At 40.8% G+C, this 26,937-nt stretch overlaps 1 protein-coding gene across 1 annotated transcript; it reads right to left on the bottom strand.

Annotated features, from left to right (window-relative positions):
* Nucleotides 1–340: 340 nt before the first annotated feature.
* On the bottom strand, nucleotides 341–23,650 carry ABRAXAS2 (abraxas 2, BRISC complex subunit). Its single transcript, XM_010993273.3, has 9 exons — nucleotides 23,538–23,650; nucleotides 19,720–19,810; nucleotides 15,872–15,908; nucleotides 13,448–13,514; nucleotides 7,694–7,884; nucleotides 6,743–6,862; nucleotides 6,125–6,209; nucleotides 4,410–4,524; nucleotides 341–2,502 (listed from the first exon to the last, which is right to left on the bottom strand). Exons 1-9 carry the CDS (start codon nucleotides 23,634–23,636, stop codon nucleotides 2,033–2,035), a joined length of 1,275 nt encoding a protein of 424 aa, XP_010991575.3. The 5' UTR covers nucleotides 23,637–23,650; the 3' UTR covers nucleotides 341–2,032.
* Between the last annotated feature and the right edge of the window lie 3,287 nt (nucleotides 23,651–26,937).

Below are 26,937 nucleotides of genomic sequence, written 5' to 3'. Positions count from 1 at the left end.
CCAATTCTACGATATCTCAATCCTTAGGTGATTCAGGCTAAGGAGACTCTTCAAACAAGATCAGTGCTTATGTGAAAGGTACCTTTTGGGGACTAAGATTCCATTTTACACTCAACTGACACTCAGTTCTCTTGGTAACTTGATATTCAACACATTCTTGAAAACAGAAACGTTTTAGTAAATTGTTTTCTTGGATTTTCCCTGAAACCAGCGTGACAAAAAAAAAAAAACAAAACCTGTATGGAGATGAGTTTTCACACCTTTTGACTAAGAACTGCCAGAATGAGTAAACTGAGGCAAGACCTTGTCGGGTGTTGAGACAGACATTAAAACAATGGTACCATGATTAAATAAGTTTTTATTGTCACATTTAACTGCTTTGTCAGATATACATTGTAGGTTTCGGTATGGCATAAAAATAAAAATATTTTCCTGAATGTCAAAATCTGAACAGAAGAGATGGCAATGGCACTTAAAAAAAAATTAAATTCACACTGGTGCTGAAGCCGCTAGAAGGTAGCTGATAAAAACGGGAACACATTAGCAGATAAAGTGGTCTGCAACATTTCAAATCAAATGGCAGTGGTCTAAGGCCAACAGAACTGGAGAGCAGGAAGGTCCAGACCCCACAGAGCAGACGTCTGAGAATGGCAGTTTGAGCGCTCCATTTCCAGTCAGACTAAACTTCTCTCCTACAAAATGAAACCACTGTTTCAAAACCTGGATTTTAAGCCTCTTGAACAACTTCCTTCTTCCTACAGGTTTTAACTAGTCCAAAGGAAAGGCAGTCATACTCCAAAGTATTAACTTCATGGGCTGACCTCCTCATAAATGCGGGGAAGGGATGGGGGGCTTGTCATTTCCAAACCAGGAACATACCACACTCAAGAATGTCTTCAGTGGTTTCACACATTCTGGGCAAAACTAGAAAACAAGCAGTAATTAAATAAAAATGTAAGTGCACCCCAACAGTCTTTACACATTCTGCAGCTATCTTCCAAATGGCAACTTGAAAAAAAAAAAAAAGTATGGTGATTCAGATTTAAAACGAATCTTTACTCACCATGAGATTCCCAGTTCATTAAATGTCTTTCTTCTGCAAATAAAACTAACACTAGGATTTGTCAGAAGATCTAAACGGGTTATATTCCTTATGTATGAACTTGGCTAAATCCACTGTGTCTGGAATCTGTTCATCATAAAACTCAGGTCTGGAACATAACTCCTTTCTGTCACCCACTGCTGTGTGTCCTTCATTTAAGACTCCAGAACAGAGACCATAAATGTGGCCAGTGCAACATAGCAGTCACTGTAGTTCCCCAAAAGAAAAATAAGTCATTTATTTCATGACATACTTATTTGGATGATTACTTACTGGTAATTAGTATTTCTACATTTTTTTTTTTTTAAAGGCAACCATTTTAAGTGACAATACATATCAGGCTAGTAGAAAAAAGTTGAAACAAAGCCCTCTCTTTTGATCTCACAAAGCCATGCAGACAAAAGAAGGTACCTCTGATTTGCTCCAATCAGGCTTCTTGGAATTATCAAAATTTCTTTTCTGGCAAAGACGAATTTGGCTCATCATAGAAAGAAGGTTCTTTGAAGGCTGCTGCTAAACTAGTTTCCCTTTGAAAAAGTAAATTTCAAGGCATGACAGTGCAAGAGGTAAGGTTCTGATTTATAGAACGTTTATAGACTAATTGTGCTTAGTCTCTAAATTCCAATTTATTTTAAAGAACAGAAACTACATTGATAAGTTTATCTTTGCCTAAATTTACCAGTACATCCACGAATCGCACCAGAATTAGGACAATTTGATTATCTTAATGATTCTGTCTTGAAACCTACACACTGCGTCCACAGGCGAGGGCCCGCGGGTGTGAGGCTCCCACAAGTTCTGTGCCCAAGGACTCTCATCTTGGGAGTCCAGGGGTCGGAGAAAGCCATTCTCCCCCCAGATCAAGTCCTCAAAAAACTCCCAATAAGCGATTAAGAAAAACAGTGCTAAGTGGAGAGTTTCTTTGTTTAGTTAAATCTGGGAGGTCTGAGTGTTCCTGGAGCCCCCGTCCGGATGTGCCATGGGTCGAGAATCCCTCGAATGTGAGTACTCGCTATTAGAGGGCTCTGTAGGGTCAATCAAATTTTCATAATCACTGTCGTCTGATTCCTCCGCGCTGTCTCCAGCTGCTGCTTGGGAAGGAGGAGGGTCTGCCCCACTTCCAGGATACTTCAGTCCGGCACTGGTGGAAGCGTAACTGGAGGAGCCCACGGCTTGAGGTCGAGGCATAAAGACACTAGTTTCCATGCGAGAATGGCTCAAAGTACTTTCTTGATTATTTGGGTGAAGATCAGAATAAGGCGGAGGAGGATCAGAGGCTTCTGCATCTCCGAGTGTACTTCTCCCTCCAGCTGCGAACCCAGGATAGGGCATCCGAGGGCTGAAGGCCGGTTCCAAACTCTCAGACGTCATCTGTCTGCTCATCATTGCCTGCTGCAATCCTGGGTGAAAATATGAAGAAAACTGTCACACTCTCTGTATTTTCACAGCTTTGCATTTCACTACATTAAATGGTCAACCTGACTTCTGGAAAACAGCAACAACGCAGTGAAATTTATTGTTATTATTAATTATTTACTTTTGCATAGTACTTCATAATTGACAAAAGACTTTTCGATACATTAATTCATTTAAGCCTCAAAGCAGGCCTCTGAAGTATTATTGTCTTCCTTATTAATATTGTTGCTTCCATTATACAGACACAGAACCAGAGTTCAGGAAGAGTACGTGCCTTCACTAAGAGGACAGCGAGAAGTGGGGGCCCTGACACTCATAACACAGGTCTGTTAGCTCCAAACCTGGCGCTAGTTCCCTCACCTGCTGTGCACTGTGCTCAAAGACTGCGGGGACAGAAGGATAAAACAGTCCTTACCACCCTTGATGGTCATCTGAATGTGAGTTTTTCCTCGACAGGCCTCACATCAAAAGACATACTTCTTGACAACTGCCTGTCACAATATTCTTAAACATCTCTTTCTCCTTAAAAGTTCAAAGCCCTATGTTAAATAGCCAGTTTTCCAGTTTTTAGGCCATAATTTTACTGCATTTTTTTGGTGGTAAACTTGAAATAGCCCCATATCTATGAGTCTATGGCCTTTAAATTGTTTTTAACTACATTTCAAAAATATCATAAAAATGATACTCACGTACAAAATTTAGAAAAGAAAAAAGTAAACAAAAGTCATCCACAATTCTATCATCCACATAACACTGTTAAAATTTTGGTGAAAATAGCACAAGATTTGGGGTTTAAAGATGTAACTTTAGGTATCAGGCTCCCCAGTTTTTCCGAATTCCAGTTTTATTATCCACCCTTGAGTGTGTGTTTGTGTGTACAAGTATTTTAAACAGAGCAGAGATCATATGTTTATACCATTTTATATCCTAGTGTTTTTGTATAAGGCTATATATTATCTCGTGTCATTAAAAATTCACTTCAGTGGCTGCACAGTATTCCATAATATAGATACACCAAAATGTACTCAATTATCCTGTTGCTGTTTATTCAACTGCTCTAACAGGTTGTTTCCAAGATTTTGGAATTATAAAGTTGTGATTAACTAACTTTCTTATGCATAAATCCCTATCTGCATTTCTGATTATTTCTAGAAAAATGTTAACAGTAGAAAAGATTCAGACATCATTTACCTGGAAATATAAACTACATCTTAATTGGTTTGCAAATATTCCTATTAAATTAGAAAAGGTCGGTTATACCCTTATCTCTTTTACACTTGATATTATTTGCCATACATTTTATAGATTTTACTTACAAATGTTAAATCTGGTGGCATTACAGCAAATGTGTCTGTTACCATGCTGGAATTCATATAACAGACTCTCGGGCCTAATTCTTACTCAACCAGCTGGTTCCTTAATTTAACGGTATCCAGTCATCCACCCAAAATCAGACAGTTAAAGCCTTCACTGGGACCCTGCTTACGAATCAAACATAAAATTAAAATAGAATTTTCAGTAGCTCTTTTGTTTGGCTCTAATGAACACAGGACACAGTTCCTACCTGCTGGGCGTGCCAGGGTTAACCTAGTGAGAAATGTCACATCCACTGTAAATAGATCTTACCACTTCTTGGGATTTATTCTAACTTGCTTCAGCCTTTCTACCCTTTGGTCTTCTTTTTCTTCCAGTTGCAGAGACTTGAGAGAGATACCATGAAGAACAGTACTTCTCTTCTGGAAAAGCCTACAGACAAGTGAATGCTCTCTCCCAAAAAGCCTCACCCAGGGCTTGATGAGTGTAGAAGAAGTCACATAATTTATCGTATAATTTGATGTTTAAAACCAGACATTTCCCTGATACTGAATGGTAAAATTAATAGGAAACTTACTTCTTTCTTGTTCCTTTTCATTCTTTCTCTGGGTAATTTGTCTTCTTAATTTGTTCACTTCTGCCTGACAGGATTCAACAACTCGCTCGCTCTTTTCTACGTCTGCACACACTGCCTGAGGGAAAAATGACAACAAGAACAATTAGTTTCAAATCCAAGTACGAGGCATCTCATGAGACAGCATCGGTCACAACCCTAGGAAGAGCCCGGAGACTTTATCAGGTAAGAAAGCAGACACCTAAGGCAGATCAAAACCACGAGGGTCCAAGAGACCAGTATTACTGTTATCCATGAACTGCTTTCTTAATTTTGTTAAGATGATTATGCTATTTAGGGAACACATTCTCCAAAGAGGAGGGTAAGATGGGAAAGACTGCATCTCTCCCCTTGCTGACTCATCTTTACTGACATGAAAAGGGAATATCTGACACCAGTCTAGTGTGGGGGGACGAACAAAATACAGGAATGAGAATCTTTCAACTTTTATTTATAATCAACAATCAAAAATCAGATGACATAAAGTTTTTTTTTAACAGAAACTATTTCTAATTAGGGAAAGTTGAAAAAGAAAATAAGCTTCAAAGTCAAGATTTAATAAAAGGTAACTATTTGAGACCATATCAATGCAATTTAACCATTCCTATCAGGGCACTGATATGATATTGGTGTTTGCAGGACAGGCCTTATTCGACAGGCAATGAATGTGTAAGAGCCACTTTGAAGCCTGCCAGACAGTGCCGACAGTCTGAAAATAGCATGGTCATGAATTCAGGACAAAAAGCTGTTTTTCACCGCACGTTCCTCCCATAGCAGAAATACCAGACACCGCCGGCAAGGAGGCCGGTCACAGCGAGTGAGGCTGTATGGAGTCCCTTCTGCGGCTACGTGTACCGTGACCCTAACTGGGAACACTAACACTGGAAACTGCCCTCTGCGCGCTTTCTTCTTCGCCCCAGGCTGACCTCCGTCTGCTCTCCTCTTCCTCAGTAGCTGCCTTCATCCCTCTCTACTCCTTGGGGCTGTGCTCCTCACGCGAGGCTTTCTCCAGGCCTGGGACAGCTTCTTCAGCTCCACTGCTTTCCTTCTCGTCCTCAAAGGCTCTTTTGTTCTTAGGGCTTTACAGCAAATGACTCCTAAGAGTAACTTCGGGGGTGATGAAAAGAACGTGGGAAAGTCCTGCTAGCACCTAGTTCAGGACCTGGCTTGCAGGAGATGTTTCCATAAATATTTGTTGCATGAATGGCTAGGAATGAACAGGCTCCGCTGCATCCTCCCACTTGGGGGAGGCGGCTGGGGGCAGGGTGAGTGAACTGGAATTAGGAAGCAGAGCGTTACGGGTGCCTCTGGGTGCGGTCTCCACTTAGAGCACAACTTAAGAGCATGGCTGTGTTCTCAGCAGTCCTTCTTTAAACTCAGAAATACACTTCCTTAGAAAAGACACTGTCATTAAAGAGGTCACGAGTATTTGAGTATTTAAAATACTGATATTAATACTGGACCTCAGAGTCTCAACTTCAGGCACGCAATGAGGGAGACAGGCTTTTGTAGGCTGGCATGAGTAACTACCCCACACATCTGATACTATTTTGGGAAAGCACATTCTGCTTTTTGGACCACAATTCATTTGTCAGTTGGGAGATGATTAAAAATTAAAGTACAATTAAAAGCATTTGGGCAATATAAATAAGAGGAAAATTAATAAACAAATCAGTTACCTGCACTTTCTCCTGAAGTGCATTATAAACCTGATAAATCGCCCTGATGTCTTTCATTACTCCATCCTTGTCAAAAAAGTCAGTACTAGAAGACAGACAAAAAAAGATTCACAAAGTGATTAGAACTGCCACGAACTGGAAGACACTTTCTCATCATTTCTACCTTAATCTTAATGCTACAACTCCAAGGTGACAGCGTTTCAGCAATAATGCCCAGACCCCTAGAATTACAGGAGAAAAATAAAAGAGAACCCAAGTTACCAAGACAACTGAAAAATAATTTAAATTTTTATTTTTTCCTAGTTTGCTCTGAACATTTTCAGTGACCACAGTAAGCTTTTAGATCCTCAGAAATACACATACCCTATCGAAACTTTTGTATCTACTGCAAAAAGAAAAAAATTGTGGTAAATGATTAAAAAAGTAAGTACGGGTAAAAGTAAACTTCCTCTCAGTAGGCGTAAGATTTTGACGCACAGTGGTGGTGGGCTAGAGAATCACCTTGCTGCATTTTTCAGTGTTAATCATATCAAACGACTTCGCACTTCTCTACAGACCTTTTAAATACTGTTAACAAAAGAAAGGAAAAAAAAACATTTATTTTACCTTTCAACTTACCCATGTTCTTTAATAACTTTGGCATAACTCTGAGAAGTATTTGGCACTGAAGACACTTTATACTCTTGCTGGCTAGTGTTGCCTAGATTGGGAATAGCAAGGGATATCCTTTGATTATACCTGTGGGGAGGATTGAGAGAGATCATGTTAAAAGCACTGCTCTGCTAGAAGGACAGGTCTTGGCAATAGGAGTCTGAGCCCCCACACTGGTGAACTAGTAACAGGTCTCATGGAGCACCTACTTCCACACCCACCCAGGGATACATGAATTAGCAATTTTCTCCCCTGCCTTAAAGTAGAAACTTAACTGTAAACTCCTTGAGGGCAGAGGTAATGTCCGATGCATCTTTTTAATCTCCACAGCAACTGACAGAGTGCTGAGGAAGTTTTAAGTGCTCAAGGACCTACTGATTAGTGAAATCTCACAAATGGCTATTTAACAATTAATAATTATTTTCACTGATGGTGATTTAATTTATTCTACTATGAGTACATTTCTGGGGGGAACCCTTTCTGTTGTTTACAGACACCATGATTTTTTTTTTCTTTAACAAGTTCACAATGCAAAACCCTCATTAACCAGTAGGTGGATCAGTTTTACAATTTTGTCTTTGAAATCTATGTTTTAAAATTACAATCAGACTTTGAGAGCAATAAAACTGTATTTCTACATAATGTATTATGGAGAAGCAAATGACAAATTTCCAGCTGTTTACTTCTATAAGAACTGATGCGTAATTAACATCTCGCTAATACCTCTTGATTCAAAAACAATTTAAATTATGTAACTGACAGGAAAATGCCTACTCTAACCACAAAGAAAACTAGCTAAAGGAGAAAAACACTTTTCTTTAAAGATGCTATAAAATGTACGTTTTCCAAGTCATAAATCTCAGTTACTTGTATCTGCATCTTTCGTTTACGTGAGGCTGGTGGGAATGCTTTCCTTACCTTCGATTTGGTCTAAAGAGAACATATTCTAAAGCGTGAGTGGAATTGTTGGCGGTGGAGATGAAGCTGAAGAGAAGGAATACGAGGTCAGGCACCCCGAGGATGCGCGTCAGCTGCTTATGGATAACCTGCTCTCTGTAAGACATCTGCTGCTGCGTGTTTCGCCGGAATCTGTACCACCCGATAACTTTCTACAACAAAAACAGAAGAAAAAAAAGTATTAAAGGTTGCGTGAAATCTTACAAATTTAATTCTGAACGCAGCCACACAAACACCTGTACACAAATGTTCGTAGTAGATTTCTGTGCGATAGCTCAAAACTGAAAACGACCTAATTGTCCATCAATGGGCGAATGGATAAATAAACCATGGGGTATCCACACAGTGGAATCCTGCTCGGTAATAAAAAAGAACAAATTACTGACATATACGACACGGATGGATTCCAGAATAATTATGCTGAGTGAAAGAAGCCAGACCAAAAATAATAATAAGGGCATGTGCTATAGGATTCTATTTCACATAAAATTCTAGAAAATGAAAGGAAATCTATAGTGACATAAAGCAGTGGCTGCCCAGGGAGAGGAGAGAAGGAGGGGCTAAGAAAAGGGCATGAGGAGACTTCTGCAGTGATAGGTGTGTTCATTATCTTATTTTGATGATGGCTTCATGCATGTAGATATATATCAAAATGTATCAAAGGTCTAAATATACGCAGTTTATCACATGTCAGTTACACCTCAATACAACAGTTTGTAAAGTTTCGCTTTGTCAGCTCTGACTGCAGCATACTTAATTGGTCAGCAAATTAAACTGACATGCACTTTGGAAGAGTACCTTTCACAGTGTGATCTGCTGGACATCTGGAAGACAGATGATGTAAGAGACATCTGGGAGTTCGCTACAGTGCTCCTGGGCCCCACCCACACCTGCAGAATCAGAATCTCTAAGGGTAGAGCCAGGAATCTGAATTTAAGATAAGTTCTCAAGTTTCTTCCCAATGCACATTAAAGTTTGAAAATCTCCATTGTAGAGATAATTAATTTTATCCTTTATAAGAAGAATAATCTTCATATAGCTTCTTTCTTGCCCCCAGCTGGCTATTACAAATATTTTTACTAATTGTCACAACAACCCTGGGAGATGGGTAATGTTTTCTCCACTGAGTTCATATCTCATGCAAGGAACTACAGGGAGCAAAGAAACAGTTCCTGCCCTTAGGGAGTGCTACTGAGAATAAAGCAATTATATTAAAGCAATTAATTCTGATATTCTTTAAATATAAAGAAAACCCAAACATTTCTGACAGTGTAACTCTTTTTTTCAAAAGAGATGTTTCATCCAAAGTCACAGAGCTAATGAGTGACAGCCAAAATCTGGAACCTGTCTGCCTGTCTTTTTCCACGGTACTCAATAACTTTAACATTCCACATTATTCACACAATGGTGGTCATGAAAGAGTGAAAAGCAGTTTTACTTAAAAAAAAAAGTGAGTAAAATTATCAAGTGGCTAGAGTTGCTAACGTCAAAGAACATGGCTTATTTCACACGGGGTCTCAGCACTCTCTATTTTATGTTGGATTAGCTCCTCTGCGGGACTTGACGCATCTCAGACCCACGGCATCCCTGCAGAGGCCTGAGCAGCACTCAGCACATGGGCTGTTCTCATGAAATACTTACTGATTAACAGAATCCTGCAAGTGGCTGCTGGATGAGTACTAACGCTTTTCATTTATGCTGATTCTAATTGTTTCATTCCATTTGTATTTTGTGAGAAGTGGTGGGGGGGCTATAAATTTATTTTGGATATCAACTGATAGTAATCAACTTACTCATTTGCTATTGGCTAAAAAGATAAACCCCTTCATTCTGATCAATGAAAGATGAGATGCCAAAATAACTCATAATGGTGACATCCATGATTTTACCTTTTAGAGCTAGCAAGCTGGTTGCAAGACCACTGAGAAACTAGGTCACTGATGTGGAAGACCACACTTTTGATAGCTGTGTTTGGGCCATGATAAAAAATTATGAATATCTTTCCTTAAAACCTTATTTCTGCTGAAGTTTCAGACAATATTTCACAAAGACTTTCCACTCTACTCTCTGCGCTAGACATTCACTTACATTTTCTGGAGCCAAAGCAATTATCCCCAATACTGGGCACATTTGTCATGTTTAGGTTGTGTTCTTTTTGGCCTCATGATGGTATGAAGATGGCAGTATGTTTATCATTATCATTTCAGAGCAGATGCTTCCAAGAAGGCAGAAATTCTCCTCTCACTTGCTTTTTTGGCCTTAGCTCAAAATCCGAGGCTCATCAAAACTTCATAAACTCAATAAGGATTCTGCCAGAGCAGTAACTGAGCACACAACCACGCTGCACCTACTAGGGGATTTTCATAGCAAAAACATTAGCCTCTATTTTAAGCCTTAAAAAAAAAATTCTTTCAGCAATGTTGTGCAGTTTCTATATTTAGGAGCCACACATTTTTTAGTAAACATATTTCTATGTATTTTATATATTAATTACTATTGTGACAAAAATCTTTATTAGCTTGCATTTTCTAATGGATAATTCTAAGACTAAAGGAACTTTTAAAATTATTATGTGCTTATTTTATAAGAGTTCAACTTACTAAACTTTTGTTCAATTCTTAGGATTTTGAATTAAAGATTAGATTTGAAGCCTGACTAACAAAGAGTCAATTTTTGAAGTTTCCATCAGTACTTTCTTAATAGTCTTTTTTTTTTTTTTTTTTTTTTTGGTTAAGTGGAGGTACTGGGGACTGAACCCAGGGCCCTGTGCATGCTAAGCATGCCTCTACCACTGAACTATACCTTCCCACTTCCATCAGTACTTTCTTGGAGAGTTAAGAATAACTAAAAATATTTTTATATATCAGATACTGTTTAAAGTACACATGTATTTTTAAGCCTAACATTTTAAATGCAACTTTGTAGGTAGTACCATAACCCTTCGGAGGTGAAGATACAATTTTGTACCATTCCTGGGGGAAAAACCCCAAACTAGAAACAACTATAAAGCTTTTCAGTCTGAATGCTATATATCATCGTTGCTATGGGGCCAAGAATTTGGATTTTGAAAAAAACCCTTAACAAGTTTATATTATGTATAAAGTGCCACAGGAAACACAATGAATGTAAAATACGGTCCCTGCCTTTACCAAATACCATGGAAAATAAAATAATTTCCAAGTCAACTGAGGCAACAAATTCCTATCTTTAATTGCAAAGGAAAATATAAACATTCGTTTAAGCACAAAGGTCTACAAAATTAAGACTGTAGATCAACTTTTAACTGTTTTGAGAATCCTGGCCCCAGGAAAAGCAAAGTTCACTCCAGTTAACAACCTACCACTGGTCTTCTGTGTCTCAAAACAGAAAACCCAATTTTAAAATCCCCAAATTGATTTGGAAATGTGTCCCTATCACCTACTGAAAACACTACATAGTAGAGTCCTTTTCTTTCTCAGTTTATTTTCAACGTCAAATACAAGTTTAAAACCCTCATCATGTGCAGTCTCCCCTCAGCAGCAGCATCTCTGCTCCACTTCCCAGAGTAACCACTGTTAGGTTGGTTGGTTTCCTTCCAGATCTTTTTCTGTACATGTAAACACTCATTCAGACGTTTGTTTTTACAAAACTAGGTTCAAATTACAATACTATTCTTTTCACTTAACTTCAAGATCTTTTTATGTCACATTACATGCGAATCACCCTCTCTTTTTAACGGCTGTTTCATATCCCATAGTATGGAGGTACCAATTTAATTTATACAACCACCCCCAACTGGTGGACATTTAGATTGCTCTCAAAATTCTCACTATTAAGCAAAGATGCAACAACATCTTTGTATGCTGAATTAAGAGGCCAGACTGCTGGGTTTAAATCTTGGCATGAACACTACCTGCTGGCAACCTTAAGCAAGTTACTTATCCTTAGTTGCCTCAGCTGTAAAATGGGGATGATGGTAACAGCCATTTACCTCACAGGCTGTTACAAGGATTAAATGTGTCAATACGTGGAAGGTGCTTAGAACATGGCCTGGCACAGAGTTAAAGTGTTCAATAATGCCAGCTTTTCATCTTTGTGCCTAGATGCAATTATTTACTTGGGCCAGATTCCTAGAGATGAAACTGCATATTTAAAATTCTGTTATTGCAAAACTCTCCCCTTAAATGTCTGTGTCAACATACATTCCACCAACTATAGCTTCCCCATTTCCTGTGACCTTGCCGACACTGGATATAGAAATCCTTTTATACTTTTGCCAATCTAATGGGCAAAAAACCAGTATTATGTTTTGATTTACATTTCCTGATTGAAGATGAACACCTTTCCATTTACTTCTTGGCCATTTGTGGATTTCTTTTCTCTTTTCATAGTCTTTATTCATTTTTCTCACTTTAAATTTTTTTCATTTATTATAAAAATATTTCCTGGTACTTTTACTATGTAGTGAGTGCTCTAGACAACTGTGTTTCAGTAAGAATTCTCATGGAATAAATTTTAGTTTTACGAAGTATAATAAAGGTTCATTATCTAAAATATGAAACTAAATGGAATGAGGAGGTGAGGTGGTGGTTGGGGGAGGAAGATGGACTAAGACGCCAGAATATATGCTGCAGGCAAGTCACTGAAAATGAGAGAGCTCGACCGTCGCCTGTGGCTCCTCTAACCCACTTTCGCAGTTGGGCAGGTGACTAGGTTAGACTCTCTGCCAATATCGAGCATGTCCTGAGCTTGTTATCATCTGAAAAGCCATTTGTCCTTTCCTCAAACCTACCCCTCACACTTCCCAGTTTTCCTTTTATCTTACCCGCGTCTCTTTCTGCCTTTCCGCCCGACAGCGGTGCTGGGGGAGTACACTGGAAAGGCTGCTGACCTGCTCTAACTGCACTCAACTTCTGACGCCTTAGCAGTCCCACGCTGCCAGGATTATTTTTATGCACAGGTAATCTTTGAAAAGCTTTTTTATAATACATGCTTCTAACAAAGGCATTTTGTTTTCGTTTGACAAGTTGAAAACTTTCATTGGTACTTTTTTCCCCTCAAGTGATGTTTTAGTAACCAATCTATTTTTCTGGGATTACTACACCAAGGTGAAAAAGTAAAACCCTCACATAGTACAACAGAGTAAATTATAAATGAGACCATCAGATGATGGTGCAGCAATAAAACTTTGCTTCACTGTCAGTTCTGTTCAGACTTGCTTCCCATCCACAATCAGAACATCATATGCATGTGTTGACAGAAATAATAAACACATGACCTTTTGGAAAAGCATCTATATTCAACATTAATTGAACTTGAAAGAGTAACATATCCAAAGATATTTAACTGCAATTTACATTTTTTAGAAGTATTTTCCTGATTATAAAATTAATGCATGTATATTAAATATTGGCAAAATTATTTTTTTAATTACAAAATAGTAAGATAGAACCACCCAGAATCAACTCAACTATTGGTATCTTTCTGGATTATAGTTGTTTTTTTTTACTTCTGATTTTTACATAATGGAATCATATGTCTAAATTTTGTTCTATTGCTATACTGTACACATTGTGTCATATCCACAATTTACCTTTAAAATCTACTTAAGTTAACAGAACTCTTATATTAACATCAAATCACATTGTTTCATCTTATATTCCTTTCTGATTTTAAGTTAGGGTAGTAAGATAAGGAGTGATTTCCAAATCAGACTGGGCGACAAACAGAACGTACCTTTCTCCGATCTTTAAGAATCCTGTCCAAACTCTCTTCATTAACTTTGCTTGCATAGTCATAAAAACTGTTTTTTTTAAAGAGAAAAAAATATTTTATTAAAATTACATAGTACTTTTACATGAACATGGTTAGCAACATGTGTCTATGGATCATCTAACCCTAAAAGTTGGTACTAAAGATGTAATTGTTTCTCTTCGATAGATATTTAAAGAGAAATCAATTTAAATGCCTTAGTGATATGAGGCATCTTTTGTGTCAAAGAATACTCAAGAGACTGCTACATTCAAAGCAAGCAATTATGAAACGTGTGGTTTCAAATGGATGTGACATCTTTTCTTTGTTTCTAAGTATCAATTACCTATGGAAAAAAAACACAGAAGCTCATTTTCTGAGAAATGAAGAAGGGAAATGAGTATTTGTTGAATCCTTAATAAGACACTCAGCTGCACGCTTCCTCATGTCAATTCCTTTCATTCTTGCCTAATGCTGGGAGGTAAGTACCAGTTCAGCCCAACAAGTCAAGACGTTTTATTCCCAGATAAAGATACTGAGGTTAAGTGACTTGCCCCAAATCACAGAGCTGGTAGATGGAAGAGCTGGGATGTGAAGCCAGGTCTGGCTAGTTTCAAACTGAACGCACTTCACCCCTAAAAGAGACCAGCCTGCCCAGGATGCTGTGGTGAGCAGTCTGGGCATAACGATGTGTGGGCTTCTCTACCACTGGTCATGGTTTTAGGAATGCCACCCTTTCTCCCCTCCCCCTAACACCAGAAGTCCAGGTCTTCTAAGGCAGGCAGGAGTTCACGATATAGTAAAAACACTGAATTAGGAGCCAGGAGATACCAGCTCCAGCTCAGTTCTGCTCCTCACTGTGTGATTTTAGGCAAGTCACTTTAACCTATCTGGCCTCCATTTCCTGTTTTGCAAAATAAAATTTGGAGTAGACAGAAGATTTCTAAAATTTCTTCCAGCTCTCAGAATTATCAGTCTATGATTTGAATTACAAGTTTATGAGTCTATGTTCTGGTACTACTTTGCTGACAGTATTTTAAGGAACCCCTCAGAAGGACAAGGCGGGGTATGCCTAGCAAAGCTTTGAATAGTCAGGGCCAAACAGGACCCTCTCGTGAACCAAAGGCTGTGTGTGGGACCAGGGCCTGACTCATTTCATTTGCTCTGAGATTCTTTTCAAATGAACTGCTGGTTCCTTGTTTCATTTCCTGCTCCTCTTTTTAGTTGTGTGTAAATCTAAGAGAGAGGAGGTTCTAAGCTACCCTGAGGCTTTGTTCACAGACAGCGGTCTTGCATAGTGACAATCCTCTGAAATAATGGGTAAGTGTGTGCGGGAGGGATGGGGGTTAGGTGGATGGCGAACATGACATAAGTCCCCAGGGGTTCTTGGGTGCAAGGGGGCTGGGTGCTCGGGGCAGCTGAGAGTGAGAGAGGGGTCAAGGTAAAAGCTGCAGGGAACACACAGCAGGAACAGCCAGGCACAAGGGGTTGGCAGGTGTTAAAGAAGGAAGTGCTGACCAGGAACGCTGAGTTGAACTAGCACGGGCAGCACTGCAAGGGAAGCCCTGGCCTGAATTTTGGGGAAGCAGAAGAATAGGACATCGGAGTTTTCAGAAACACAAGAGTTGAAATCATCACACCAGCCATCAGGTGGAAGGGCTTGGGGCTGAGAGTGAAGACAGAGGCTGGACTTGCGGTTTGGGGAGCAGAAGTCCAGCGTGTGGGAGACACTGGCTTTTTTCTTCCTCGCTGTTTGCCCTCCGTATGTTCTCTGTCATTTGCTCTCTCCCTCTGAATGTGTCTCCTCCCCTTTCTTTCTCTTTCTGTCCTTCAGTTGGTCATAATATGCTACTGGTGTGTATTAACCACAAAAAAGTAAGTTTCATGTTCCCTTTCCTGAAGTTTTAAAGTTGAACACTGAACATTTTTGTTTTTTGTTTGTTTGGGGGTTTTTTGGTGGGGAGGACATAATTAGGTTTATTTTTTATTTTTTTAATGGAGGTACTGGGGATTGAACCCAGGATTTCATGCATGCTAGGCATGTACTCTACCACTCAGCTATACCCTCCCCCCCACAACACTGAACACTTTTTATTCCTTTTAAAAACATTAACTATTTTTATCTGTATGTATCCGTGATTAACTTCCTTCTCTACGGTTGAAGAGCCCTTGTTAGGGAAGCTGGCAGAGACTTCCATTCTAAACTACTGAGGCCAAGATCTACACTGTCCCCCCACCCTCTTCCTAACTTAACACAGTGCCACATATACAATAAATGAGTGAATTTGGATGCCCTCAGTTATACTTCTAACTTTATAGCTATAATCATATACTGGTCCAAATTCACTAGTTTTTAATCAATTAATCTTTTAATAAGGACAAAAAGCTACAAAGAACAATGTGGCTTACCTAAAAAGTTTTGAACAAGGCTGATGATTATGAATTTCTGTAATTAGAAAGAAGAAATACATCTCAGTTAGTCATGTAAGATACACACAACTATAAAATAGCTCAGGATTAAAAAAAAACTTTAACCAAAATTTCAGACAATAAAAAGAGTTTTCCTCTCCCAAACAGTACGTGCACTAGTGGAGGCAGTGTGTCTTTTTGACACTTAAACTCAGGGACGCATTCTCAGAACGAAGTAAACTGGAGAATGAGCATTCTGTTTCCATTTGTCCATGTGTGATGAGCACGCATCTGAAAGCTTTTATTCAGGAACATGCGCTACTCTGTGCCCTTATTCAATCTTACCTATTTAAACAAAGCCTAAGAGAAAAAAGTAACCACTGACTGGAAGCTATTAATCAAGGTGGGTAAAAGCTGTGAGCACAGTTCGGGGAGAGGAGGGCCTTAACCACCCTGCTGCCATCAGTAACCTGCCAACGACACAGGACAACTGGGCAAGGTGTTTTGAAGTGGAAGGGAGGAAACTCTCCAAGTTTATTAACCCTTTCAAAGATTTTCAGCACTAAGGGAAACAGTCATTTATAAGGCAGATCCTAATGGCTCTGAAAAGACTGCTGTGATTAACCATACTGAACAATGTCTTCAAGTCATCAGGGGGCTTAGGGTCTGGGTGGCTTTATAAGACTATGAAACTAATTAACCACGCAAATCTATTATTAACATTCTTCTAGACAGTGACTGTTGTCACCTGCTGTTTATAAAGCCACAGCCACAGAGTTCTAGCTGCAACTGTAGCTCAATTAAAATGAAACCACCACTCTGAAGGTCATGAGGCCGGGCCCATTAGCTTCTGTCCTGATGTCAGTGCTGCCAAAATGCACGCAGAAATGCCAATTCTTTCACAGGAAAGAAAAGTTCATGTGCCTGGTATAACTGCGGACATAGGGATGCAAATAAAATCTCATCTAGAAATAGTTCTTTCTTTTATCATCAAAGATGGTACAGTACACCATCATAAGTTATTTCAGAGATACTGTTAGTGAAGTAATTAAAATGTGGAACGTTTGTAGTAAAAACGATAGAGTTCAGGGAAAAGGCAAAAAAAAAAAAAATCCCCCATCTTCAACTTTAAAGGAAAGAATATTTTGCTTAAGAAAATCCCTAGAGTAAATTCTGAGCTTTGCATACACACTCCTGTCATCAATCCGCCGCAGCGGGCTTCTTCCATGATTTACACCCTGGATTAGAGGCACACTGCAGATACGCTCTAGATACCATGCGGTATTTTCTAAAGGAAGTTAAAGCTTTCCTGTACATGATTTTTGCAATACCTAACAAAGCACTCCGTGGACAAAACAGGGTGACGGTCTCAAACACGAAAAGCTGCAGACTGGAAGGAAGCTGGCGGGCACGGCAGCTGCCAGGTAGGTTTCTGGAGGCAGGCGGAGACGGGGCAGCCTTGTAGGGGATTCTAGAGTGTTCTCTTCCTGCAGAGCTCGTCCACACGGTAGACGCCTCTTCCTGTACATGTGCCGTCTCTGCAGTCATTTCTCTAGAAATCCCACTGGGACACACTGCTGGGCTTGCTCATCCTGCCGGTGGGTGAGCTTCACAGCTCCCGTGCCGCTCCCTTCCGCGCATGGCCCCGTTAACTAAGGGAGCGCTTCTGCTGCTGCCTCCGCCCTGCCACTGCCAGCACTAAGGGCGGACAGCGCCGCTTAAAGTGAGCACAGCTTTAAAAATTAATACGTATTCAAAACAAGAGGCAGATACTTCGTGCTCAAAATGTGATATTCTATGCAAAGCCCTCCTTGCTATATAGTCAGGTAGGGTGTCTGTGCATGGATTCAGACTTTTTCAACAAATGAGAAATTTGGCCAATTTATTTTATTGAGAACACTTTATTCTGGAGGTTAAGCTATGCCAGAAAATTTCTTCACACTGGTGGTATGGAATACTAATCACAGCACGTTACCTAATGTTTGGCCTTTCAATCCAGGTTTTCCAGAGGCCCTGGTTTACATTTTCTAATATGCATTTATTTTTAAAAGAAGAATATTACAGTGATAACAATACATTTATGATAATACTAGCAAATACTTTGTTCATGAGATCCATGATGGTTTCAAACAATGAACTAAATGTAGCTAATAAATTAAACACTGAACAGCAAAAGATGGTTGTCATGGCACTGTGCTAGCTGGGACCTCTACTGATTGGTGATTCCCCGTATCTACCGTCCCATGGAAACTGGCATTTACTGCAAGAACTCAAAGGTTTATGAATCAAAGATACAGTATACTATGCTGGAGAATTTGCATTACTTTACCATTACTATTTCTTTAAAGATAAATGGCCAAAACACTCATCAGAAGTGCTACTTCTGTGATCATGCCAGGCAAGAGAGCTCTTTCTTGCATGGTTTGCTGTCAGGTGTATCTGGCATTTTAGCCTTCATATCCCAAACTGCTTTTGAAAACCCAAGGGCAAACAATAAATAACTGCGCAAATGGCCAAAGAAATCTAATTTTCTATTTTAGGACTTTAAAGAGTTAAGCAAAATAAGACACAAAAACAAAACCTCAATGGAAGAATAGCTATACATAGTATGTCAAGTGCCAAGTATTTATGTAACAAGCCAATATTGTGGGGAGTGGTTTTTAGAGTTCTGGGCCTGTGGGAAACAGCTGTCCCTCATTTTGCCCCAATCCTGAGCACCTCAGTCCCTTCCCCTGGCCCCTGACCCCGGCACTAGAGGGCTGTGGGGACAGGCTGAGACTGATGATCCGGCCTCAGCACAACCGAACCTGCCACAAACCACTCACCTTCAATCATTCTGTTTCCGTCACACAGGAACACGCCAGACTCCCTGCATGTTTTACGCGCTCTTTGCTCTGTGATCTCCTGAACTTACCGCCCACTTGCCCTAAGTTCACCTCCTTCGTGGCATCTCTACTGATTTAACCCACTAGTAGTTTTTTTTTCTCAAACTCATGAGATTCTCTGTTTCCTCCTTACAGCTCTCATTGTGCACTCTGGCGTTTTCTCTGCTCCTCTCATCCTCGCCCTAGTCCTGGAAGGCAGGAAGGATCCGGAAACCCTTCTCACCGCCAGCAAATGCCTCGCACCACGGACGTCCTTCCATAATTGTTGGCTGCATGAATGAGTGAAATGTCCCTTGCTTTGCTTTGAGCGTCAGGATATGTTGTTTGATGATACGCTCAAGGTGCAGCTGAAAGGACTACGACCCCTATTTATTAAGAGGAGACTGATCCAAAGAGAGTGGATGCATCTACAAATATTCCTTCATTTTCCCCAGCAACCTCCCCCAAAACCAACTGTTCGGCTTATTTCTTGGAAGGCTGGGGAGGGTTAACAAACATCTCACATAAACAAGCATAAACATCTCTGCCGGAGCCCTCCAGGAAGGACCAGCACAGCACAGTCTTTCATTACAGTACGAGGTGATGCTGACAATGGGCAGAGCCCGGGGTGCAGACGTGAAGTCCACGGTGGTTGTGGAGACAATCAGCACAGCACCGCATGGCAACCAGCCGGGCTGGCCCCCTAGTGGGTGAGGGGCAGCTTCACCGAACACCTCAACTTCCAGCCACGCACTGTGAGTTTACACGGACTTACAAAAACATGTCCTATCATTTAGTAATGCAAATCATCGGCACTATGATTTGAGTGGCTTTCTATGTACTCTTTTAATCTATTATTAGATTAAAAATCAAAGGCCAAAATTAATTAAAAATTAATGAAAATAATTAAAAATTAAGGGCCAAAGAACAAAACAAGCAGCATATACATGAGAAGAGTATTTCTAAGGCCAGTGATAAACTCACCAATTACTTGCAGAAATTCTGTGTTGCTGATTTGGGAGTCACTGATGCTGAAGGTTTCCTCTTGTCTTACCTCTCCCAGCAAAAATCCTTCCTAAAAGTAATAAATGAAAATAGTTGCGACTAAAAGTAAAAATGACTTTTACTGGAATTAAGAGGAATTGAGGACATAATAATTTTAACAATAATCCAAATAAGCTTGCCATGTACTATTCCATAAGCCAACAAGTAAGACTAAAGCAATTTGAGATATAGCTATTAACTGGATTATTCCAAAAAAGGATTCTACGACAGGATGAAATATTATTTTAATCCCTTCCCCCAAAACTCTGGTTTTTTTGAAGTGAAAATAAGAAGAGTAAATTCATCACCTAAATCCTACTAAATGTAACAACCAATGTTAAAAAAGTTTAGAAAGCAGAAATATTCCAAGGCTGTTTTCTTAAAGCAGCATGTAATTTATTTCTCCTTGTTATAAAAACACTGCTAATGACAAAAGGATAAAGAAGTTAATACAATGCACAATTAATTGCTCTTGTATAGGCTGGTATGGGAGCTTAGGATCTCATCAAATAAATTTCTTATCACTCACATGAAAGTTTTCTCTCATAAATGCTGTGGTTAACTGACTTACACCCCTGGAGGACACACACCACTACCATCAAGTCTGGATTACTCAGCAGCATACAACCTACTGTTTGAGTACTTGCTGCAGTGTTCACCACAAGCACAGTTGGAGAACATACACTCTAAGTGTCAAAATAACTTCCCTGCAGGTGGTGAACTAATAGGCTGTCCTGGACTCCCCTTCCCGGAATATCCACGTGACTTACTCCTTCCCTCCATCCAGCTCTTCACTCTTCTGGCACTTATCAGAGAGCCCTTCCCTGGCCAGTGTAACAGAAACAGAGCATGCCAGACACGCTGTTCCCTTCACCCTGCATCCCTTTTCTTCTTTGTCTTCTCACTATCTGCCATGTTACATATTCATATGTATTGACAAATGCCTACTCCCAGTAAGATATACGCTCCATGAAAGCAGGGACCCTGTGCTTGTTCACTGTGTATCTCAGCACCCAGCACATGAGGTGTCAAATAAATGCTGGTCGAGTACATCTGTTGAAACAATGTCCTTTCTATTCTAGGTTGACCCTTCGAATCAATGAAAGAAGTTTCCTTGTTTAAAAACATTCCCAGTTGGAATCAGTGGGAGTGAGGAGGGAGAGACAGATGCTTTACAGCATAGCTTTGTATTGGATTAGGGGTGTGGATTATCCTAACATCCCAAATACCATGTACAGGGCATCTCTCAAATGTGAGTAATATATAGATCCCCTTAAAAAAAAATTCTCTCAGACTCAGAGTGTCCATGACTACTAGTCTTGAAAAACACTGACTAAAGAGGCTTGTTTTATCCTATGGAAGTCTTTCAATTATGAGTTCTCACTACAAAAGCCAAGCTTTGTCTTTGTAACAGGTTAAAAAAATTTTTTAATCAATGTGAAAAATACAATTTAAGATTCCTACAGAACTTTAGACTTCAAGAACATAACTACACCTAACTACCTCCCTCCCTCCTACTAAAAAACAGAAGGAAAAAAAAAAGAACATATCTACAGATTCCTAGTGTTGAATAGTTCAAGGTTGTCAGATTTAGCAAACAAAAATGCAGGACACCCAGAAAAATTTGAATTTCAGATAAACAATGGATAATTTTTATGTAATAAATGGGATATACTTATACTGAAAAATAATTTACTACTTCTGAAATTCCAATTTTTCTGGGTGCCCTATATTTTATCTGGCAACCCTACCACAAGCCTCAGTTTGAAAAAGTCAACAGTGACATCAAGACATTCCAAAGCCAAGGAAAACATAAATGTTTATTTATCTACTGGTCTGGATTATCTGGGCTACTGTTACTTTATAACTGCAGGCAAGCTATGGTGTGTAGGCTAAATCCAGTCTAATGCCTGTTATTGTATGGGATTACAAGCTAAGACTCGTTTCTACACTTTTAAATTGTTGAAGAAAAAATAAAAAATAGGAATAATATTTCATGACAAGTGAAAATTAGATGAAATTAAAATTTTCAGTGTCCATCAATAAAGTTTTGTTGCAAACAGTCATCCTAATTTATTGTCTATGGCTGCTTTCTCCCTACGACAGCAGAGCTGAGTAGTTGCTAATGAGACCACACGGCTCACGAAGCCTAAAACATTTACTGAATGACCCTTTACAGAAAAAGTTTGCTAACTCCAGCTCTACTGAAGAATGAGTGGTTTTAAACGAATTCTTGCCAAGACAAAACAAGAATGTACTACAAAAACTAAGTTTGGTTCTTCAGCTTCAAAATATATGAAATTAAAATTAAAGTATTCCACTTCTATAACTGTAGCAGGGTTACTATAAACAGGTATTTTCGTGTAAGATACAAGTTGCAAACTACTACCATTGGTGAAAATTTCTATGAAGTCTAGCACCATGCCTGGAACAGCATAGATAGTAAAGAGTCATCTCTTGAATTAAATTAATAGCAATCTAAGTAACATGGCCATCTCAACGCAGTTTGTAAAAAAAAAGATCCATTTCAACAGGTTGCTTATTCTTACAGTAATTTTACCTTATACACAAACTGTGACATTAGTAGGCACTCCAAGAACTAGAGAGGTTAAAAAGCATTATTGAAACCATATTTAATACTTCCATGGGGCACCAGGAGTATCACAAACCACCTATACATGAACTGCATTACATTATTGAATAGCTGGCTGCAGTATCAAAGGCCTTAGTATCCAGAGACAGGAGCTGCCACTGGAAAAACCCATGCTGTGCATATTCGTATCATTAATCTCTACCATCAAACTGAAGAGATGAAAGGTGCCATCCAACTTACTAATGGAATCACCTATGAAATCAGTTTTTATTAATGGACGCTAAGATTGCAGACATCAAACCACATCCAGTTCCTTCTTCTGCAGTGTATCATTTTGCTTTGTAATGACAACCACAACACCCTCCCCACGTTTATTTAATGACTTTGAATAATCACTACTAAAATCATTGAAAACAATCCCTCAATTTAGTGGGCAAATACTTAAAAATAAAAATTACCTAGTTTCACAAACAATTTCCATCCAGAGGCCAATAACATTAAAAATGCATTTCCTATCACTCATACGCAGGCCTGTCACTTCCCTATTTCACTGCGACTAGTTCCGTGGTGTTAGAACATTCGCCAAAGAATTAAACATGCAACTTCAAGGCAAGTAGACCCCACACCTAACACTCCGGGTTACATTCTCCATTTTCCACGAGGCGAAGAAAACACAGGATCGAATCTAAAAGTATGAATAGTGACAGCCATGGTTTCCCTTGTCGCACCCCACAACAACCTGTCAGACCAGCGGGCGCGGCTGGGTGCCTCGGCTCGCAGGCTAAAGCCGGGTCACTCGACTCCTTCCCGACCCCGGACGCCCCTCACAACTCTAAAAGCCTGACTCTCAGGGAGGGGCAGGCGCTCGGTTTCCACTAAGCGACTCCTGACACTACCGGCGGCCGGCCGGGAAAGCTTTGCTACATAGGAGGCTGCTGTCTCGGGACGGACAGGCGGCGGAAGGCACCGACCAAGGGGGCCCATCTCGGGGGCGAAGAAGCCCCGGGCAGCAGGGGTTCGCCGGGGGCGGGAGCCTTCTGGGTCACCAGTTCCTCAGGCCAGCCCGAGGGGCGAGCCGCGAGTGATCCCGGCTTGGCCGCAGGCGCGGGCCTGAGACCGAGGCTGTAGGCCCCCCAGCAGCCGCGGCGGGGGGCCCAGCACCTACGTGGTCGGCGTTGCTGTTGGCGCTGTGGAAACACACAGCGCTGAAGGTGTAGCCCGAAATGGAAGCCGCCATGATGGAAATCTCCAACTCCCCCATCATGCCCCGCGGAGGGTACATAGCCTTCCGGCTGGCCCTGCCCCTTGGCATCCTGGGAAATGAAGTCTTCGGAGGGTGAGGTCAAGGGGCCTGAGCGCCTGGGAGACCAGAGATCAGAATCGATCCCAGCACTGTACCCTCCGCTTGGGTCTCGCGCCCAGCACATCCCAGACACTGCCTCTTCTCTACAGCTCTTTGTAGTTCCCCAAACAGGTTTTTCTCTCGACAACCGAGACTTTTAGTATTAAAAGCCAGCATTTGCCATGTTCAAGGATAAAAAGATGTGATTTCAATTTTTACTTGACCACTCTGGCTTTAGTGTAGAGAAAACAGTGCCTGGAAGGGAGAGCAGGAAAGGGAGGCTATCCCAAATAATCCAGAAGTTGGATGACAGTGGTTTGGAGGTGGTTAGCAGTGAGATGGTGGTAGCAATGGAGGTGTTAAGAAGCAATTGGTTTCTGGGTACAAAAGAAGACAAATTTAATGAAAAATCATGGAAAGAAGATAAAAACAACAAATAATAATAACATAAATAATAAATAACAGGGAAGATGAACTACAACTAGCTTCAGGGAAAAACAGTAATCTTTCTAATCATTATTCTTCAATTTGTTCAGTCTTTCAGGTTCAAAACTGGGCTTTTAATCTCTCACAAAGCTCTTTCTGTCACACTTTTCCCAAGCTCAGCAAACAACTGTATTCTGACAGCAGCACAGGCCAACAACCTTGGAATATTCTCGATGTTTTCCTTTGATCAGTCGGCACAGTCTTCAAAATATATCCAGAATCCTACAACTCACCACCACCAGCACACATATCACAGTGGTGCAAGCCATCATCACAGCCCCTAACTCAAGGGGTTTGAACTGGAGGCAATTTTGCAGCTTGGGACATTTTGCAAAATTGAGACATTTTTGGATGACACGACTAGGGGAGGGTCCTACTGGTTTTTTACTGGTTACGGGCCAAGGATGCTGCTAAACATCCTACAATGTACAGGACATCCCCTTACCACAAAGAATAATCCCACCCAAAATGTCAATTAAATGAGGTTGAGAAGCCCTATCTATATCCCCACTTCTGCCTTTAACCCTTTCCCTGCCAAGTCTATCCTCAACATACTAGCCAAAATGGTCATGCCAAAGCTTAAATTTAAATCATGTTGCTTTTTGGTCAAATCCCAAAACTTACAATGACCTAACTCCTTTGTTTCCTGCTGCTGTCCCCTTTGTTCACTCTGCTACAGCTACACTAGTCTTCTTTCTGCTTCCTGGATATCCCTATCTTGTTCTACCGCAGGCATTTTGGACTCACAGTTCCTTTTGCCTGGAACACTCTTCTCCCGGAAAGCTGCAAGGTTTACTCCATTATCTCTGCTCTAGATGTGGTGATGTGCAACCCAGACCTCCCCTTGCAGGACTGACTGAATTATTATCCCTGCTGCTGGGGAAGTTGTCCTCTCCTGGAATTATTCTTAGTGGAAGAGAGTCTCATTGCCCAAGGTCAATCCTCCTTTTCTGAGCAAACAAGCATTCAATGTCGGGTCAGTGTAGGTGAACAAAGGCCCAGATCCTGCAATCCAACTTGGGAAAATTCCAAAGGATCATCCCAGCTTCACAGTGCCCTGTCAGGGGAGTGGGTGTTAGCTAAGGCTCTGCTGTGATGGTCCCCCAGCCTCACAACTTCCTCTAATTCTGCTTCTTTCTCTTTCACAACAGGTGGTGATCTTGAGAGCACTCCCTAATAAATTTCTTTCATGTTCATCTCATTCTTACACTCTGCTTCCCTGGGGACATAACTTGTGACAAACTCTTTTAGGTTTTCACTCACCCTCTCAGAGAAACCTTCTCTTATGACCCAAACCAGGATTGCCTGGAACTTGATTGTTGTTTTACCAATTGGGAAGCATTTGAGAACTCTTGAAAGCATGGTTTCAGAGAAGTTGTAGGTGAGCAGGGTTCCAGGCTGCAGGGATGCACAGAGTGAGAGGGACACAGGCAACGCAGGGTACTCTCGGAGCCTCCCTCTGCCTCATGTAACAGGCACCTGGTGGGAGGGACTGTGTTACTTGGCACATTCCAGCTTCTCCCTGGTGATGGGCAGTTCTGTTGGGATCAAGCTTCTTCACACCCCTCCCTGCCCCAAGAATCTGTTACCCTGGGTAATCAGAGGTGGTGCCCCACACCGCCTTCAGGACTAAACAGCCAGAGCAATCCTGGAGCCAGAGAAGGAACTCTGTATAAACCGTGGTTTTTTTCCAGGGCTCCATACCAACAACTGTTTATAGCATTCATCACACACAGCAAAATCAGCTTAAGTGTTGGCAAGACATCAGATTGAAGACGGCTTTATCTTTCATGGGTGCTTCTTAATGAGAAGCTAAAACTTTTTAAGACCTATTCAGTCACATTCAAGCTACTCTCTCAAGCATCGAGTCTAGAAAAGATCAAAACAACCATTTGCTCAGGGCAGCACTAATTGGCTGTGGCATCCGCTGGTTTTATTACTCTGTAATAAGGTTACTTACGCACTTTCTTGAGTTCTTTAATCACCATACACATAGATTCCCATCTGTCTTTTACCGTATTCTATCACCAGCAGTTGCCTGAAGATCTTGGAACATCTTGCATCAGAGGAGATGCACATGCGGTCCTAATCGGGGTTTCTGTGCTCTGGAAAGGCAACGGTTGATGCTGGTTACCTCCAGGGACTTGTTACTGGGCTTGTCTGCCATGTCAACGGAAACGTGGCCTAGGAAACAGACGTTTTCGTTGGAAGGCAGCCTTGCTAGGGGCCTTTGAGATGCTTGCCTAGGGCATTGGACTACAAGTATTTCATTGCCACTACAGAAGTCCCCCTAGACCTTTGATGGATAAGATCTCTGGCATTATGCCGCAGAACATCCAATATCAGTCCCACCAGGCAGCGTATGCATTTCAGGCTCACTGGTTGGAAGCAATCTATTTCCTGTGAGGTACAGGTGAGGAAATTGAAGCACACAGAGCTTAGGAGTCTCGGACAGGGCCAGGTGTCTGGTTAGGGGCAGAGCTGAGACCGGCTCTTTCTTCCCACTTAGCACTCAGATACCCGTGATTGGCCTACTGGGGAGGGCGCAGGGTGTGTAGGGCATTCATTTCACCGGGCATAAATTTTCTTGTCCACTTGTGACATCAAATCAGAAGAGGCTAGAGTGCTATTTTCAAGGCAGAATGCCAGCCACAAATGGAATTACCCTTCGGCAGGGAAGCCAAGTAATGCGATGAACTGTCCCACCCATTTCTCAGATCTGCTCGCAACGTGGCGA

Source organism: Camelus dromedarius, chromosome 8 (assembly GCF_036321535.1).
Source record: "Camelus dromedarius isolate mCamDro1 chromosome 8, mCamDro1.pat, whole genome shotgun sequence".
NCBI classification, from domain to species: domain Eukaryota; kingdom Metazoa; phylum Chordata; class Mammalia; order Artiodactyla; family Camelidae; genus Camelus; species Camelus dromedarius.
The sequence above is the reverse complement of the archived record's forward strand: the minus strand, read 5'-3'. Positions and strand labels throughout refer to the sequence as shown.